At 39.0% G+C, this 18,805-nt stretch overlaps 1 protein-coding gene across 1 annotated transcript in view; it reads left to right on the top strand.

Annotated features, from left to right (window-relative positions):
- Positions 1 to 18,805, top strand: part of LOC134158324 (protein eyes shut homolog) — a gene marked incomplete at its 3' end in the record, with an annotated part of 365,244 nt that overhangs the window by 83,657 nt on the left and 262,782 nt on the right. Inside the window, exons 7-9 of the mRNA XM_062608120.1 lie at positions 6,866 to 6,970; positions 7,234 to 7,373; positions 14,585 to 14,751. Of these exons, the coding sequence (XP_062464104.1) occupies positions 6,866 to 6,970; positions 7,234 to 7,373; positions 14,585 to 14,751 (412 nt within the window). The remainder of the gene's footprint in view (positions 1 to 6,865; positions 6,971 to 7,233; positions 7,374 to 14,584; positions 14,752 to 18,805) is intronic.

The raw sequence follows: 18,805 nt of genomic DNA, 5'->3' as shown, positions 1-18,805 counted from the left end.
GCTGACTTTTGTGTACTCTGCAGTATGGAAGGCAACTACAAGTTGCATTCTTTATAAGGACCTTCAGGAAATGGTTTTTAAAATCAGGCCTACTAGTATGTACATTTCTAGCTGACTCTGTTGTGGTCATGTCCTGGGTTCAGCAGTAGCAGTCATTTTTCTCCTTAGTAGCTTGTGCAGTGCTGTGTTTTTGACTTTCAGCCTGGCAACAGCACTGATAGCACTATCATTTTTAGTTGTTGCTCAGTAATATTTAGCCTGACCAAGGACTTTCTGAGTCTCATGCTCTGCCAGGGAGGAGCGGAAGCTGGGGGAAATCAGAGACAGGACACCTGACCCAAACTAGCCAAAGAGGTATTCCATACCACAGCATGTCATGCCCCGTATGTAAACTGGGGGCAGTTACCTGGAAGGGCTGGATTGCTGTTTGGGTTGGGCTGCATATTGGTCGGGCGGTGGTGAGAGGTTGTATTCTCTTCCCTTGTTATTTCCTTTATCATTGTTATTATTGGTGGTAGCAGTAGTGATTTGTGTTATACCTTAGTTACTAAACTGTTCTTATCTCACCCCGTGGGAGTTACATTCTTTTGATTCTCCTCCCCATCCCTCCGGGAGCAGGGGGAAGGGGGGGGTGGGGGTGGTGGGAGTGAGCGAACAGCTGCGTGGTTCCTGAGTGACCGGATGAGCTTAAACTACAGCAGGTCACAATCTTGGTTATAGGCAAGGGAAAAATATATGTCTATAAAGCCAAGAATTTATTGGTAATGTAACTGGAATATTAAAAATAGAATAATTGGGGCAGGTCTGATTTCATGGTGGTGGTGTTGGGGGCAGTGTTACAGAATCTACAGTCCTTCCTTGGGAGGAATATGATCATACTAGTGGTTTCTTCATCTCTCTAGGATCTGCTTGGGATCATTTCTGTATGTCTGCTTAAATGCTTTTACACTTCATTGAGCTGCAATTATATTTTATATCTGAATTTACTTTTCATGGTTGCTCTTACATAAATGAAATACTATTTCTTGTTACCCTTAAGACCAGTTTTGTCCAGCTCCAGGTCCAGAATGGTTGAGGTTGGAAGCAGACCTCTGGATGACAAGCACGTTGTCTAACTCTTGCTCAAGCAGGGTCCCAAGGCTGCCCAGGGCTATGTCAGATGGATTTTTGAGTATCTCCAAAGACAGAGACTCCACCACCTTTCTGGGCAATCTGTTCTAGTGCTTGGTCGCCATTGCAGTAAAAAAATATTTCATGGTGTTCATCTGTAACCATAGTTTGTGCTCATTTCTGGTCACACTTTATTTCACTGATATCTCAGGAATTGAATTTGTAGTTAAACAATTTAACTTGTGAGAACATAAGGTAATTTTGAAAAATAAACAGTACAGCAGTAAACACTTTAATATAAAATTATTCCCAGTCCCTCTTATATTATACAATTTATTTTTTTCCTTTGTTCCTTGTACCTGCTGAACTTATTCCTGATAGAAGAATAACATGCGTAATTGCACACAAAAATCTCATTTGAGTTTAACCAGTATTGCATTTCTCAATTATTCAGCTCTCTCTCACTATGAAGTGATAATTAGGCATTAAAAGCTAAGTGGATTACTGTGGAGATCTCTCCTGACATCCATTTAACACTTAATCAGATATTAATACCATAAATTATGCATTTCTCAGCAGTATTCAGATTCTAATAAATTTTATAACAGTTTGAAGTTACTAGGTTTTCTTGACCTCATTGTGGGAAGGAACAGTTGTAAAGTTAGCTTAAAGGATAACATCTGTTACAGGAATTTAAGATTTGTAGCAAAATAATTCTTTAATCCTGTTTGGTTATACTCGTATTTATTCATAAGGGTTTCTTGGAGAAGAGAATTCCATCATCATGAATAACTATGAAAAATTGGATCAAAAATGCATATTGAGTTGAAGTTTATTCCCACCTTTCTGCTTTCCAGACCTCATTAAGAAAAATATGAAAAGAAACCCCATATTTCGTGGGAGATAGCAACTTCCTCAACGCATTCAGTTGATTTTGCAACTAAAATATCTGGGTTTTTTTTTTCACCATGTCCATTTGCCAATCACTATTAAGCAGTGACTGTTTATAACTCTTTTCCTAGCTCATCTCATAGCATGGCTTTCTAAAAGTTGCCGTTACAGTTACTGTAATGTGAGTCTTGTGAATGTAAGGTCATGTTGTCCATAGTTACCCATGTAATATTACATATAATAATGTAATATATAACACGTAATATTAAATACAAATATGTAACATTAATATTCTATAATATTAATAATTATACATAATACACATTATTACATATTAATCTGTATAAATATATTTAATATGTATATAATATATATACTATATTATGTATATTTAATATATCTACACATATATCTGTATATATAAATATACATATATTTAATATGTATATATTTAATATGTAATATAATTATATTACATGTAATATGTAATATTACATATTATAATAATAAGAGCAAGAAGTATCTAGTTTCCTATTTTCTCTATGAAGTTAATATTTACAGTAAGCTTTAAAACCTTCAGTAAAATATACTCTTTGTTGTTTCAAAATTTACATGTTAATTCTGGGCTATTTTTGGCTGAGAAGCAAAAGAACGAAACAAACATTTGCAGTCTATATACCATGCTGGTCAACTTATCTGTAAATACATAAGATTGTACATGTGTTTCAGCACCTGGTGGCCCAAAAAAATGAGATTTCTGGACAGCAAATCACAGCATTAAGACCTTAATAAGTATATTCCTCTTTAAATTTGTAGAAGACCATAAAAGCAGTCTTTTGGTCTTAGTTTGACACTCCATTCCAGCATGTTAAAAGATATAATGTATGTTTCACAAAATTTAAGTGTTTTATATTTTTAATTATAGAATCATAGAATCATAGAATAGTTTGGGTTGGAAAGGACCTTAAGATCATCAAGTTCCAACCCCCCTGCCATGGGCAAGGACACCTCACACTAAACCATATCACCCAAGGCTTCGTCCAACCTGGTCTTGAACACTGCCAGGGATGGAGCATTCACAACCTCCCTGGGCAACCTCTTCCAGTGCCTCACCACCCTAACAGGAAAGAATTTCCTCCTTATATCCAATCTATAATCCCCTGTTTAAGTTTTAACCTGTTTTAACTTTTTTTTCCCCCCATCCCATCCCCTGTTTAAGTTTTAACCCATTACCCCTTGTCCTATCACTACAGTCCCTAATGCAGAGTCCCTCCCCAGCATCCCTGTAGGCCCCCTTCAGATACTGGAAGGCTGCTAGGAGGTCTCCATGCAGCCTTCTCCAGGCTGGACAGCCCCAGCTTTCTCAGCCTATCTTGATATGGGAGGTGCTCCAGTCCCCTGACCATCCTCGTAGCCCTCCTCTGGACTTGTTCCAACAGTTCCATGTCCTTTTTTATTCTGAGGAAACTAGAACTGCACACAATACTCCAGGTGAGGTCTCACGAGAGCAGAGTAGAGGGGCAGGATCACCTCCTTCGACCTGCTGATCATGCTCCTTTTAATGCAACCCGGGATATGGTTGGCTTTCTGGGCTGCAAGTGCACACTGCTCACGTTCATTTTCTCATCGACCAGCACCCCAAGTCTTTCTCCACAGAGCTGCTCTGAACCTCTTCTTTGCCCAAACTGTAACTGTGCCTGGGATTGCCCCAAACCAGGTGTAGGACCTTGCACTTGGCATGGTTAAACTTCATGAGGCTGGCATCAGCCCACCTCACACGCGTGTCGAGGTCCCTCTGGATGGCATTCCTTCCCTCCAGCCTATCAACTGAACCACACAGCTTGGTGTCATCAGCAAACTTGCTGAGGGCGCACTCAATCCCACTGTCCATGTCACAGAGAAAGATGTTGAACAGGACCAGTCCCAGCACTGATCCCTGAGGGGCACCGCTCGTTACTGGTCTCCAGCTGGACATTGAGCCATTGACCACAACTCTTTGCATGCAGCCATCCAGCCAGTTCTTTATCCACCAAGTGGTCCATCCATCAAATTTATGTCTCTCCATTTTAGAGACAAGGATGTTGTGTGGGACAGTGTCAAACACTTTGTACAAGTCCAGGTAGATGACATCAACTGCTCTACCCCTGTCCATCAGTTCTGTAGCCCCATCATAGAAGGCCACCAAATTGGTCAGGCAGGATTTCCCCTTAGTGAAGCCATGCTGGCTGTCACCAAGCACCTTGTTGTTTTTCATGTGCCTTAGTATGCCTTTCAGGAGAATCTGCTCCAAGATTTTGAAAGGCACAGAGGTGAGACCGACTGGTCTGTAATTCTCCGGGTCATCCATTTTCCCCTTCTTGAAAATGGGGGTTATATTTCCTTTTTTCCAGTCGTCGGGAACTTCACCTGACTGCCATGATTTTTCAAATATGATGGCCAGCAGCTTAGCAACTTCATTCGCCAGCTCCTTCAGGACCCGCGGATGGATTTCATCAGGACCCATGGACTTGTACATGTTCAGATTTTTAAGATGATCTCAGACCAGTTCCTCTCCTCCAGTGGGCACAAGGTCTTCATTCTCACAGTCCCTGCATCTGCCTTTCCAGACTTGGGTGGTTTGGTCAGAGCCTTTGCCAGTGAAGACCGAGGCAAAGAAGTCATTCAGAACCTCAGCCTTCTCCAAATCCTGTGTAGCTAGCTCTCCTGAGAGCTTCCTGAGGGGGCCTATGTTCTGCCTTGTCTGTTTTTCATTTGCTATGTACCTGTAGAATCCCTTCCTGTTATCCTTAATATCCCTAGACAAGTTTAATTCTAACTGAGCCTTAGCTTTCCTAACCTGGTCCCTAGCTTCCCGGACAACATCCCTGTACTCTTCCCAGGCCGCCTCTCCTTGCTTCCACTTATTATAAGCCTCTTTTTTCATTTTAATTTTCCTCAGGGCCTCCTTATCCATCCAAGGAGGTCTCCTGGCCCTCCTGCTGTGCTTCCTTCTAGTTAGGATGCAACACTCCTGAGCTTGCGGCAGGTGATCCTTGAACATCCACCAAGAGTCTTGGCCCCCCCTGCTCTCTAGGGCTATATCCCATGGAACCTCACTAAGCAGGTTCCTGAAGAGGCCAAAGTCTGCTCTCTTCAAGTCCAGGGCAGTGAGCTTGCTGCACGCTCTCCTCACTGTCCTGAGGATCTCAAATTCGAGCGTCTCGTGATCACTGCATCCAAGGCTGCCCTGGAGAGTCACATTTCCAACAAGCCCTTCCCTGTTGGTGAGCATGGGGTCAAGCATGGCACCTCTCCTTGTCGGCTCCTCTATTACTTGCAGAAGGAAGTTGCCTTCCACACAATCGAGGAACCTCCTGAATTGCTTGTGCCGGGCCGTACCGTCCTTCCAACAGATTCCAGGGTGGTTGAAGTCACCCATGAGAACAAGGGCCTGCGAGCATGAGGCTTTTCCTGCCTGTCTATGGAGTGCTTCATCTGCAGGTTCTCCTTGATCAGGCAATCTGTAACAGATCCCCACAGTAATGTCTCCCATCGCTATTTTCCCTTTGACCCTGACCCACAAACTCTTTGTTAACTGCTCACCTGTCCCCAGACAGAGTTCCATACTCTCCAGGCAATCCCTAACATAAGGGGCAACTCCCAATCCCCGCCTGCCAGGCCTGTCTTTTCTAAAGAGCCTGTAACCTTCCATTCCAACACTCCAGTCATAGGAGCCATCCCACCATGTTTCTGTGATGCCTATTATATCATACCCCCGTAGATGTGCACACATCTCTAATTCCTCGTTTGTTCCCCATGCTACGGACATTTGTATAGAGGCATCTGAGCCAAGCTCCAACTGAAGCTGTCTCATTGGCTGGAGCAGCTGGACTAAGTCAATTAAAATGGCAGAAATGCATTGCATAAACAGACATAATCCTTTACTTACCAGATTTTATACTATTAGTTCATGTTGTACTGATGTCTCTGGCTTTAGATCAAATGGGAGCTGACTAAAAAATTTAAAGCTATATCATTATCACAAGTAAAATTGGTGGTTTTTTTGTGTTTTTTTTTTTTTTTTTTTTTTCCCTGTGAAAAATTTCAACTTGAATTATAACTTTTGAAAAAACATTTTTCAGAACCCTTTGTCTGATTTAAAAAAGTATCCCAGTTCCCTGTGCATTTCTCTCAAACATTTTTCTCCTGTACAGCTCTTCCAGTTTTGTTTTGCTTAAGCTACTATCACTGACTGCAAAGAAGTTGATAGTAAAGCCATCAGTAATCTACTCTTATTTCCTTTTCTGAAGTTTTGTGCTATGAAACTTTGAAAAACTTCTTCACTTTCCTCTAGTTTTATTGGCAGTGAAGATTAATTCCCACTGTAGAAATAATAAACTAAAAAATAAAAAAGTTAATGGAAAAAGGAATAACAGCACACCAATAACAAAAAACAAAATAAACCTCAAAACCCTTTAAACAGAATTCATTATATTGTTTTCAGTACTAAAAAGAATGAGAAAACCTTACTATGATGTGCTTTTTTCATCAAATCCTGTGTTTTCCATGACTAATGGTAAAGCTGACCATCTTCCTTATCTCTTATCACCAGAGTTATATTTCTCTTCAGCACATTTTATTTAGAACTGTCATTACAAGTTCAATTGTTTTTTCTACTGACCTAAAAGAAAATGTAAAGTATTATCTCCATTTCAGATTCTTTTTTTATATGTATAGAAATGGAGAGAAAAGAGTCTGGAAACTTACACAGGGTCTTTAAATTCTTACCAATATTCCAGACAGATGGTTTAAAGCAATTATTTTACAAGTATTACTAATATGGTTCATGTTTAGATGTTTTTGGTTTTTTTTTTTTCAACCCTAGGAGAATTCTGTGAAGTACAAATAGATACCTGTGGTTCCAGTCCTTGTGAAAATGGAGGAACATGTATTGACTATGGAGATCATTTTAACTGCTCTTGCCCTATAGGTGAGTCATTGGAAATGTACTTTATTCTCTAAACAGAACAAAGAAAATATCGTATGATATTTAAGAAATGTCATAAAAATAGCAACATATTTTAATGTATGCAATAAACATTTTGTTTTATGAAGAATACCATTTTTTCAATTTTTTTCAGAAATAAAACTGCCAAATTACTCTAGTAGAGTGGTGTTAATTGCTGACACCTGCATAGACGTAATGTCAATATTCTGAATGAACTGTGATTAAACATTCTCTTTGTGGTGCAGGTTTTGAAGGTGAAAGATGTAAACTGGATATTGATGCCTGCCTGTTCTCCAATATAAGCTGTGCCCCAGGAGCACTGTGTGTGGATAAACCTCATGGATTTAATTACACATGTTTATCACCATGTATTGGAAATACAGAGGTAGGATGAAGTGATACATTTCCCCCAGTGTTTTTGGGAAATCAAACAAGTTATTCCAAGAGCAGTTAGCTGATGAAGCCTTATTTCCCATGGGTTTCCTAAACACAGTACTTGTTCTTGTTATATTCTCATGCTAATCCAACCCTTTCCTGTATAACGTGTATCCATAGGCGTGTGATGTGACTAGTCTTGTTATTGTCCAACAAACTGTGTAATTCCTGAGCTCTGTCCTTCTTGTTCTTTATAGGTTTACTCACTGACATCTCCAGTACCTTGCTTACTGCAATGTTACGAAACTTGTAGGAACAAATGAAATTTCCTAGAAATGTTTGATGTGGTTGAAAGTTACTAGAAAGAAGGCTGACGGTGTATCAATGCAGAGAAAGAATGACAAAAACTTAGTTTCCATTAAAAGCAAAAATAAACACCATAATCAACAAAATAAACTAAAGTAAGAGTAATATTACACTGCAATGAGAGCTGGAAATGCAGTTAGAAAAAAACAGTCAAGATTATCCTTGCAAGTTATTCTTAAATGCTCACAATATAGTGATGAATTGGATTTTTGTACATACAAGGTATTGTAGAAATCTTTAAGTTAGATTATCAACAATGCTTAGGCCAAAGTAGCATCCATTTTGTATCTAGATGTCTTTAAGATGTATTGATTATACCCTTCTCACTTAACTTTAGTGACCTTTGCAATTAAATTACTGGAATTACTGGTTTGGTTAGGATTCATTCACATCAGAGTGAACTACAGACCCAGGCCCTTGAGTTACTGCAAGATAAAGTAAAATAATGTTGCACTGCTTTATTATGTTAGTTATTTTAAAAGCACAATATTGTGTAGCCCTTTCAAACAGCTATTCAAACATGGTAACCAGTGTTTCAAAGGTTTAATCTATTCTTTTATTGAAATACATTCACCATAAAAACATACTATGCAGAGCAGGCAATGTGTTTACATGGAAGAAATCAACATTTATGTTACCTTAAAGTCCACAAGTACGCACTCACCAATGAGTATGAAATGTAATGCTTAAATACTCACTGGCTTAAAGGTTTATATTTAAATTTGTTCAGCATCTGTTAAGTTTTAATGTTTTCATTATTTAAAGTGTCATACTGAGTGCAAATTTATTATACATTGCATAATACCATAATGATGCAATAACCATTATGGCTAGTTAGGATAAGAAGTGATGTTGTGCCAAGGATGCTGTTGGGAGCTACTATAACATTTTACTGTGATATTCACTTAAAAGCCCTAAGACATATTTAATTTGTTCATACAGACATTACATACACAGTCATAAATGTCATGTGAGGTAAAAAAATAATATGTATGCATCTATATACACCCACTGTATGAGAAATATATTTGGGGCAAAATGGAAATAAATAGTAGACTTTTTATGGGAAAGAGGATAGAAACTAAAATAAATGAGTGATATGTTTGTGTTTTAGTTCTTTTCATAGACTGACATAATCACAGAATGGTTTGAGTTGGAAGGGACCATAAATATCATCTAATTCCAACCCCACTGTCATGGACAGGGACACCTTCTGCTAGACCAGGTTGCTCAAAGCCCCATCTAACCTAGTCTTGGAATACTTACAGGGAGGGGGCATCCAGAACTTCTCTGGGCAACTTGTGCCAGCGCCTCACCACCCTCATAGTGAAGAATATTTTCTTTAATGTCTAATCTAAATCTCCCTTTCCATCTTAAAGCCATTCCCCTTGTCCTATCACTCCATGCTATTGTAAAAAGTCCCTCACCAGCTTTCTTGTAGGCCTGCTTAAGGCACTGGAAGCAGCTTTAAGGTCTCCTCAGAGCCTTCTCCAGGCTGAACAAGCCCAACTCTCCCAGCTTGTCTTCACAGGAAAGATCCAGCCCTTTGATCATCTCTGTAGCCCTCCTCTGGACTTGCTGGAGCATGTCCATGTCCCTCTTATGTTGGGGGCCCCAGAGCTGAATGCAGTACTCCAGGTTGGGTCTCATGAGGGAGGAGCAGAGGAGGAGAATCACCTCCTTCGACCTGCTGGCCATGCTTCTTTTCAAGAGTATGCTTAGCTTTCCAGGCTATGAGCTCACACTGCTGGCTCATGTGGAGCTTCTTGTCAGCCAACACCCCCAAGACTTTCTCCTCAGGGCTGCTGTCAATCCAGTCTCCTCCCAGCCTGTGTTTAGGATTGCTCCAACCCAGGTGCAGGGCCTTGCACTTCTAATTGTTGAACTTCATGAGGTTTACACTGGCCCACCTCTCAAGCCTTTCAAAGTCCCTCTGGATGGCATCCCTTCCTTCTAGTATGTTGACTGCACCACACAGCTTGGTGTTGTCTATTCCACTGCCCCTGTCACTGAAAAAGATGCTAAAAAATGCCTATCCCAATACTGACCCCTGAGTAATGCTTCTTATTGCTGTTCTCCACCCGGACATCAAGCCATTGACTGAAATTCTTAGAGAACAACCGTCCAGCCAGTCTTTATCTGCCAAATGGTCCATCTGTTAAATTCATGACTCTCCAGTTTAGAGACAAGGGTGTTATATGGAACCGTGTCAAATGCTTTGTATTTAGACAGTTAGAGGTCCAGTTAGATGGCAGAAGTCGCTCTTCCCTTATCCACAAATGCTGTAACACCATTGTATAAGGCCACCTAATTGATCAGGCATGATTTGTTCTTAATGAAGCCATGTTTGCTGTCAGGAATGGCCTCCTGATCTGCTTCATGATCTTGCTGGGCAACAAGGTGAGACTGACTAGCCTGTAGTTCCCCAGGTCTTCATTGCTTCCCTTTTTAAAAAGTTTCCCCTTTTCCAGTCAATGGGAACTTCACTGGACTTGCGCAACTTCTCAAATATGATAGATAATAGCTTAGCAGCTTCACTCACCAGTTTCCTTAGGTCCCACATGATGCATTTTGTCAGGTCTCATGGACTTGTGCACTTTCAGGTTCCTTAGATTTTCTTGAATCTGACCTCCTTCTACAGTGGGTGGTTCTTCATTTGCCCAGTCCATGCCTTTGTATTCTGCAATTTGAGGGGTGTGGCTGGAGCCCTTGCTGGTGAAGGAAGGCAAAAAAAAGTCATAGAATACCCCAACCTTTTCTGTGTCCCAGGTAACCAGGTCTCCCATTCCCTTCTGGAGAGGGCTTACATTTTCCTTAGTCTTTCTTTTATCACAGACATACACAGGAGCTTTTCTTTTTGTCTTTGACAGACATCTGGCCATATTTAATTCTGTCAGTGCTTTAGCGTTTCTAATCTGATCCCTGGCTGCTCAGATGATTTCTCTATTCTACCCAAGCTACCTGTTCTTGCTTCCACCTTCCTTTTTATGCTCAAGTTTGTTCAGGAGCTCCTTCTTCATCTGTGCAGGCCTCTTGATGTTTCTACATGACTTCCTCTTTGTTGGGATTCATCGCTGCTGAGCTTGGAGGATGCAGTCCTTGAGTATTAAACATTTTTCCTGGGCCCCTCTTCCTTCCAGGGCTTTATTCCATGGTACTCCATCTAACAGACCCCTGAAGAGGCCAAAGTCGGCTTTCCTTATTTCCAAGGTAGTGAGCTTGCTGTGTGACCTCCTTGCTGCCCTATTTGGAGGAGGCTGGCTTTGAATCACTATGCGTTTATCGTTGAAAACCTTGCACAGGATAGTGAAGACAGGAAAATGAGGATAAGGCATACATTATTATATATTTTCTACCATTATGTGCATTAAAAAATTAGAAATAAAGCCTTTTTTATTTCTCTAAAGGAAACTAATAATACTTCATTTATAGTTTCTGGGAAAAGTGTCACTTGTAATAAAGTAACAAATAAAAAAAATTGCCAGAAACCAATAATTTCAAGGCAATTTATTTTCCTTTGGTAGCAAGAATAGAAATGGCAAAAATTAAAAGCTTTTAGAAAACTTGAAATACATGAGCTTCTCAAAGAGTAATCTCATAAGTAAACTAGTGAAACAGTGCACCTGCTCTAGCTTGGTATAAAGCAGGTAAGATACTTATGCTGAGTTATTTTAAGGGTAGTTTCCTGAACAAAAGAGTCTGACATCACCTTGGAGAAATTATCTGAAAAATAGGATGGAATTTATTGTGTATATTTGCAGATTACAAGTGACATCTGTGAACTTCAGAATTGTTATGTTAAATTAATCTCCAAGATAAGAGATTCAACGACTTTTCAATTACTAGTGGTAGTAGGCATTGTAGGTAGGGTTTTAGATGTTAAGCAATATAGCCATCTGTAGAAATATTTTTTCTCTGTAGAAATATTTTTCTCTATAGTTCTCTACAAAGTTTGCGTCTTAGAAACTGCTCTCACAATACTCACTTCACTTGCAGAATGCAAAAATAATGTTTAATTGTCAAAAGCCAGAGTATCAAAATTGAATAAAAGGAAACATAGTGGAAATATATGAGACTGCATAACTTAGGTGACCTAACTCACATTCTGGAGACCAAGAAAGTCATTAAGTTCTGCTTATAGGCGGCTTAAGGATTTTAAGTATTTACTTCACAAAGAATAATTCAGTAGCATCTAGAGTGCAGGTAGAACTGAAATCTACAAGCAGTTAAAGTATAAGCAGAGTGCTTCTTTCATATTAATCATACTCTTCCATATTTTAGTTTCATTATTCCTTCTGGAGCTTTCAGCAATTTTTTCTTGAAATGCAGATTTATTTGTTTTTTTGAAGAGGGATTTTTTTGTTTGTTTGTTTTAATAAAATTTTTTTAGCTACTTTCTTAGTGTACCACTAGTCCAGGAAAGAATATAGGGCAGATCCATTAAAATTATACTTTTTGGAAATTTTGAATATGAGTACAATTGATTTTGCAGTAATAAAGCCCGAAGACTGTAGTGAAAGGATATGCCAGGTGAAAAAAAACAAAAAACAACTAAACCAACAAAACCAACAAAAAAACCAAACAAAACAAACAAACAAACAAACAAAAAAACGAACCAGTTTTATTCAAACTGCAGAGAATTTCAGAAAAAGTAAGAGGGAAGAAATGTTCGGAAAAGATTGTGCTGAGTTCCTTCTACCTTGGTGTCTTTTCTTATCTCAAGCAATAGAGAATAGATGATACATAGAGAAGAGAGTCATATTGTTATGTCCTCAATTACTGCAGAGTGAAGAAAGTAGAAGGAGGAAATGTAATCAACTGGGGACTAATTATCTTCTGTTGCTGTAATAACATTTCCTGGTTGATATTAGAAGGAAGTGATTCTTATGTTTTTTATGAAGACTAAATAATAAGGCAGATTTATTTTAAAGTACATGCTGTATACAGAAGTGTCAGACTGACCAGGAGAGCCCGTGTTTACAGTTTGTGAAGTCATGAGATCTGTGCTTAATCATAACAATGAGGAAGATTTACTTTGGGAAAAAGAAAAAGCTGATTGATGGGAGGATGCTGCTCTTTACAAAAGTCCATTTGTCTATTTCTTTTCATTTGAAAGTGTTTCTTGTAGTAACTCTAGAAAACTACAATGCAGGTTTGAAGTTTAGAGAACGACGTTGAGTAGGTACTTAGTTTGACTTTAGTAATAAATGAATTTTATTTAGGATTAATTTATTATAAAATTCTTAATAATTCTAACCCAGAGTTTTCAATATTTAAACTGACAGGGAATTAATTTTACAGCAGAGGTAAAAATGCATATGATAGAGAAAACTGCTGACTGTATTTGATGGTAAAAATGTCTTCCATAACTTCATCTTAATTTAAAGCTGCTTTAGCTTGCAATAATATCTTAAAGGCTGACACACTTATTCACAGTATAAAGTATCAAACTCACATAAGTCTATAATGAATATAATAATGGGGCAATATTGAAATTTAACTTCTATCTTAATTGCCTTACAAGTTTTTTATAGTTGACTTTTTCTGAGTGTGAGCTTATATTGGAGGTTTGAGGAAATAGTAAGCCTTTGGAAAAAATCCTGCAGAAATGTTAAAATAAAAAAAATAAGAAGACACATAAAAATCAGAAAGAGAATACTTCCAAAACTATACACAGAGAAGTTTTCTTTGCATTTGTTTTCTTTATATTTATGTTGAGCAGCGCTTTTTTTCAAATAAGTTTTCCCATTGAAAGAGGATCTCGAGTCTAAAATTCAGTAGTCTGAACATAGCAAAAAATCTCTTTCATTTTAAGGTCAATTTAAAACCTAATGAAAGACAAATGAATATTAGAGGATTTCTGTCAAGAACTGTTATTATTACAGAACTTAGGTGTCCCTGCCCACGCCAGGGGGGTTGGAACTAGATGATCTTAAGGTCCTTTCCAACCCTAACTATTCTATGATTCTATGATTATAAAGAGACTCAGACTCAAACAAACTGAAGTACTAGTGCATTAGCTCATCTCCTAGACACGATTTTCTTTAGAAACCAATTCATTAGAAGGAGGGGTCTTAATTAGTTTGAAATAAAAATGTAGTTATCCATTTTTACACTTGCAAAATTTTCATAGAAATTAAATGGGACCCTAAAAGTGAAACAAAGAAAACAACATTTATTCTGACCTAGAAATTTCTGCTATTTTTGAAGAATACAAGAAATGTTGTAAGTAATATTAGAAAATAAAAGCTACAAAATAAAAATAAAATGCTGGTCCAGACTAGGTTTCTTAATTTCTCAGTGTCTGGAGGTAGGAAAGAAAGAAATTTCTGGTCTTCCCAGAGCATAGATGTATTAGATGCAGATAAAGGTATAGATAGATACAGTTGTATATAAAAGATTCAAGTATACATTGTGAATCAGAATTATTATTAAAATTTAAAAAAAATAGTCTTTCTGGTGATAGCCAAAACTTCAGTTAAATTATACATTGATTTTAACCACTTTCAGTGGAACAATAACAGGCTAGTTCACTATTACCCCTCCTAAACCACGCACGTTTTAAGGTCAGTTATGAAAGTGGCACTATTAAATAGAATCATAAATTTTTCTTTCCAGCTAAACAATTATATGATGGATTGATTCAGTGACATTCAGTATTTTAGGTTCTTTTGGAACCTAAAATCTATCTTGGAGATCTATCTTGGAGATCTATCTTTTGCAATATTATAGTGTAAAACCGTATTAATTGTTAACAGCTTAGTCAGTTAAAATCTAGGGGAAAAAAAAAACAACGTTGAGAAAATCCCAATGTAGAGAAAAGCTGCTTTATGTATTTGTACTTCTCATATACAGGTATGTGCAAATGGAGGTAGCTGCTTCTATGATGAAGAAAACCAGAGATCTCATTGCTCCTGTGCTCTTGGATGGAAAGGACAAGCATGCCTGGAGAATATTAATGACTGTGAGGTCAACCAGTGCCAACATGGAGCCACATGTGAAGATGGAGTTAATAAATACAGGTACTAACAAGATGCTTTCCATACAAAGCTTCATAAAGAAATTTATGCCAAATTAAGATATTTTTCCTTTCAACAAGAATTACAAAGGGAGTTGCTATTGCAGGAGTATTTTTGTCAGATCATAAAATGCCATGGGTACTAACTTTGAATAAACATGTGCATTCAATAAAATTCCTTAGTCTGAAGTATTGCAGAGAAAGGCCTCACAAATATTAGTCTTTGATAGACAAACTCTTTATCTCAGATAAACATATCATCTCTTCTAGTAAACGGTAAACACTTTATGACCTGTAGTGTGACATGGAGTGGCTTTTCTTATTAAAACCCAAATTATAATTTTCAAGTTAACAGTTCAAATGCTGAGTTATTCGTGGCTTCTAGGTTTGTGGGTTTTTTTTTGTTTTTGTTTTTTTTTTAAGGTTGTCCTGGGTTCAGCAGTAGCAGTCATTTTTCTCCTTCTCAGTAGCTGGTGCAGTGCTCTGTTTTTGACTTTCAGCCTGGCAACAGCGCTAATAACACTGATGTTTCTAGTTGTTGCTAAATCATGTTTAGTATGACCAAGGACTTTCTGAGTCTCATGCTCTGCCAGGGAGGAGTGGAAGCTGGGAGGAAGCAAAGACAGGACACCTGACCCAAACTAGCCAAAGGGGTATTCCATACCACAGCATGTCATGCCCAGTATATAAAATGGGGGCAGTTACCAGGAAGGGCTAGATCACTGCTCAGGTAGGGCTGGATATCGGTCCCTTATCATTATTATTATTGGTGGCAGCAGCAGTGGTTTGTGTTATGCATTAGTTACTGGACTGTTCTTATCTCAGCCCATGGGAGTTACATTCTTTCGATTCTCCTCCCCATCCATCCGGGAGTGTGGGCAGGAAGGGGGAGGAATCAGCGAGCAGCTGCATGGTTCTGGGTTGCCAGCTGGGCTCAAACCACGACAGTTCTTTGTGCTGCCCAACGTGGGGCCTGAAGGGTTGTGATAACGACAGATCTGACCAGAGTGTGTCTAATCATATTTGTGATAAGCATTTATTGGTTTGGATTCATAGTCACTCATCACAATGCTGATTTATTGGCTCTCAAAGTTGTTGCTCCTGCTCTCACAGTTTCAGCGTTTCATACCTTACTTACAGCGGTATTTGCTGTTTTAGTGTTTAGCCGTTGCGGGACTTGGGCTAAGGTTCTTGTTTCACTGTATTTTATGGTAATGACTTGTAATACAGTAGACTTATTGATCATGAAACTGATCTGGCTTGTATTCCCAGCGTGGTCACCACCTCTATACTTTGGGAGGTATATAATAGAAGTGCTTAGCAATTATACATCTTTTTTTCTGCTCCTTGGGTGGTCAGCCTATGAAGGAGACATTCTCTTAGGTTCCCAATCCCCCCACCAGACTATTGACAGCATCATTTGAGAGTTCTGAAGGTTTTGAATGGCCTTTGGGTACCCTTGAGACCTGCCTGCTGATTGTGATGAGAATCACCATGCTGGCACACATACAGAGTGTGTTTTACCCACGACCATTTTGTCTGATCTTGAAAATTAAGCAGAGTCAGCTTTGGGTCTTGTCTAGGGTTAGATGACAATATAGGAGGACCAAGAGATTTTCCCTGAGGCTGGACGGTCATGAGTGGCAGGGTGTGTGGGATAGTATGGACAAGTATCTAGGCCAGTGGGCCCCTCCATACTTTGGAACTTCATCAGTGAATAAGTGCAAAATCCAGAAAAATTAGTAAAACACTTAAATGAGGTGTGTCGTCATCCTTGTCATACCAGAGAGGGACAAATCTTGGCAACCTGCTAGGGCTTGGCCTATGCTTACAGAGCCCTGCTCAACAGCATCCAGCACCTTCAAAGGGAAAATATATGTCTCTGGATCTGATGGCAAAGCAACAGACAACGCAGCTACTCCAGCTCCAAATACAGCAGCTACACCAACCATAGTGACAAGTACAGCAGCTACTCAAACTCTGACTACAACAGATAACGCAGCTACTCCCAACTCCAACTACACCAACCCCATTGACAAGTACAGTAGCTACTCAAACTCCAACCACAACAGACAGTGCAGCTACTCCAGCTGCAAGCACAGCAGCTACACCAACCCCAATGACAAGTACAGCAGCTACTCAAACTCTGACTACAACAGACAGCTCAGCTAATCCAATTCCAAGCACAGCAGCTACACCAACCTCAGTGACAAGTACAGCAGCTACCCAAACCCAACAACTGATACTGCAGCCACTCCAACCATAGTGATAATCACTGCATCTAAACCAGAAGAGCTCTGCAGTGACCAGACGAGTTCTGTGGTGTCATCAGCAGACAACAATCCAACACCGCACACTGTCTCTCCTTTTCTGAAAGACTGTTACAAGAGATGGAGCCAGACATCGTGGACTGGATGAACTCAGCAGCTTTATAGGGATTAGTCCATGCACTAAGGAATGACATCTCCCTCTTTGTGTGTGTGTGGATGCATATATATATATGAGACAAGAGTGATGGTATATTGAAAATGTGAGAATCTGAGCATGATGTGAATGGTATGGAATAAGGGGTGGATAATGTCCTGGGTTCAGCAGCAGCAGTTATTTTTCTCCTTCTCAGTAGCTGGTGCGGTGCTGTGTTTTTGACTTTCAACCTGGGAGCAGCGCCGATAACACCGATGTTTTTAGTTGTTGCTAAGTAATGTTTAGTCTGACCAAAGACTTTCTGCCAGAGAGGAGGGGAAGGTGAGAGGAAACAGAGACAGAAAAACCTGACTCAAACTAGCCAAAGAGGTATTCCATATCACAGCAAGTCATGCCCACTATATAAACTGGGGGCAATTACCCAGAAGGGCTAGATCACTGCTCGGGTTGGGCTGGGTATCGATCAGCAGGTGGTGAGCGTTTGTATTCTCTTCCCTTGTTATTTCCCTTATCATTATTATTATCAGTGGCAGCAGCAGTGGTTTGTGTTATACTTTAGTTATTAGACACTAGTCTCAATCCGTGGGAGTTATTCTTTGGATCCTCCTCCACATCCCTCTGGGAGCAGGGGGAAGAAGGTGGAAGTGTGAGCGAACAGCTGCATGTTTCTGGGTTGCCGGCTGGGCTTAAACCACGACATAGGTATTGACAAAACTGTCAAGTATGTGCTTTCCTTAGTGAGCTGCAACAGGCTGTAGATATTTGAAAATAAGACTCTATGAATTATGGGGGAAAAAAATGTAAAAGGATTTCTTCAATAAGCAGAGTTCAGCTGTTTTCATCAGACTTGAATTTTTTATTTTTCCTCTATAAAAAAAACAGAATAACTAAAACCTCTCCATAATGTCTGTAAGTGTATTTTGAAGGGCTTTAATACTATGCTGTGTCCTGTACTTATAAGAACTGTAATTAATATACTTTATTTTTTCTATTTAGAAAAGTTTGCAATAGCAGACCAAATTAAAATAGAAGTAATTAAAAATTTCTTCCACTCTACCTCTGTTTTTATACAATCATCTGTAATAATAACTAAAATCACCAAATAAGCACAAAAGTACAGATAAGTACGTGATTCTCAACATACCGGAGTTAAAATGTCAAAATATGGTCCAGTGATTCAATACTAGAGTTGACTGCAAGCTTGCAAAAAAAGAAGGATGTATACTTTATAAGGGTGGCAAAAATGCCTTTTATTTCACTGATAAATCTTTGATTTTCCTGTCTGTATTGTAAAGAGAATCCTGATAGATGAGCAAAGCCACGCTTACCTTACAAAATCCACTAGCATTTACTGAGAAATGAGTAGGTCTGAAGACTTCTGGTGAAACAAGAACTTCTGAATTTAGCTTGCTAATCCAGACTCAGGCTACTGACTGAAAACACTTAATTCTTAAAGTCTTTGAAAGGCAAATAAGGTTTGCAGAGCAGTCCGTTTAGTTAAGGAACAAGAAAACACACCACTGAGATACAGATCCTAGGTGTGTTAGCCGACACTTTTTTATCAGAGAACCTGACCTCACAAGAACACAATTGGTTATTTTGCAAAGACAATGTGCAGAGTGTTTAATGTGTAA

This window comes from Pezoporus occidentalis, unplaced genomic scaffold (assembly GCF_034315485.1).
Source record: "Pezoporus occidentalis ecotype Australia unplaced genomic scaffold, CSIRO_AGI_Poc_V1 ctg13, whole genome shotgun sequence".
Taxonomy (NCBI): Eukaryota; Metazoa; Chordata; class Aves; order Psittaciformes; family Psittacidae; genus Pezoporus; species Pezoporus occidentalis.
The sequence above is the reverse complement of the archived record's forward strand: the minus strand, read 5'-3'. Positions and strand labels throughout refer to the sequence as shown.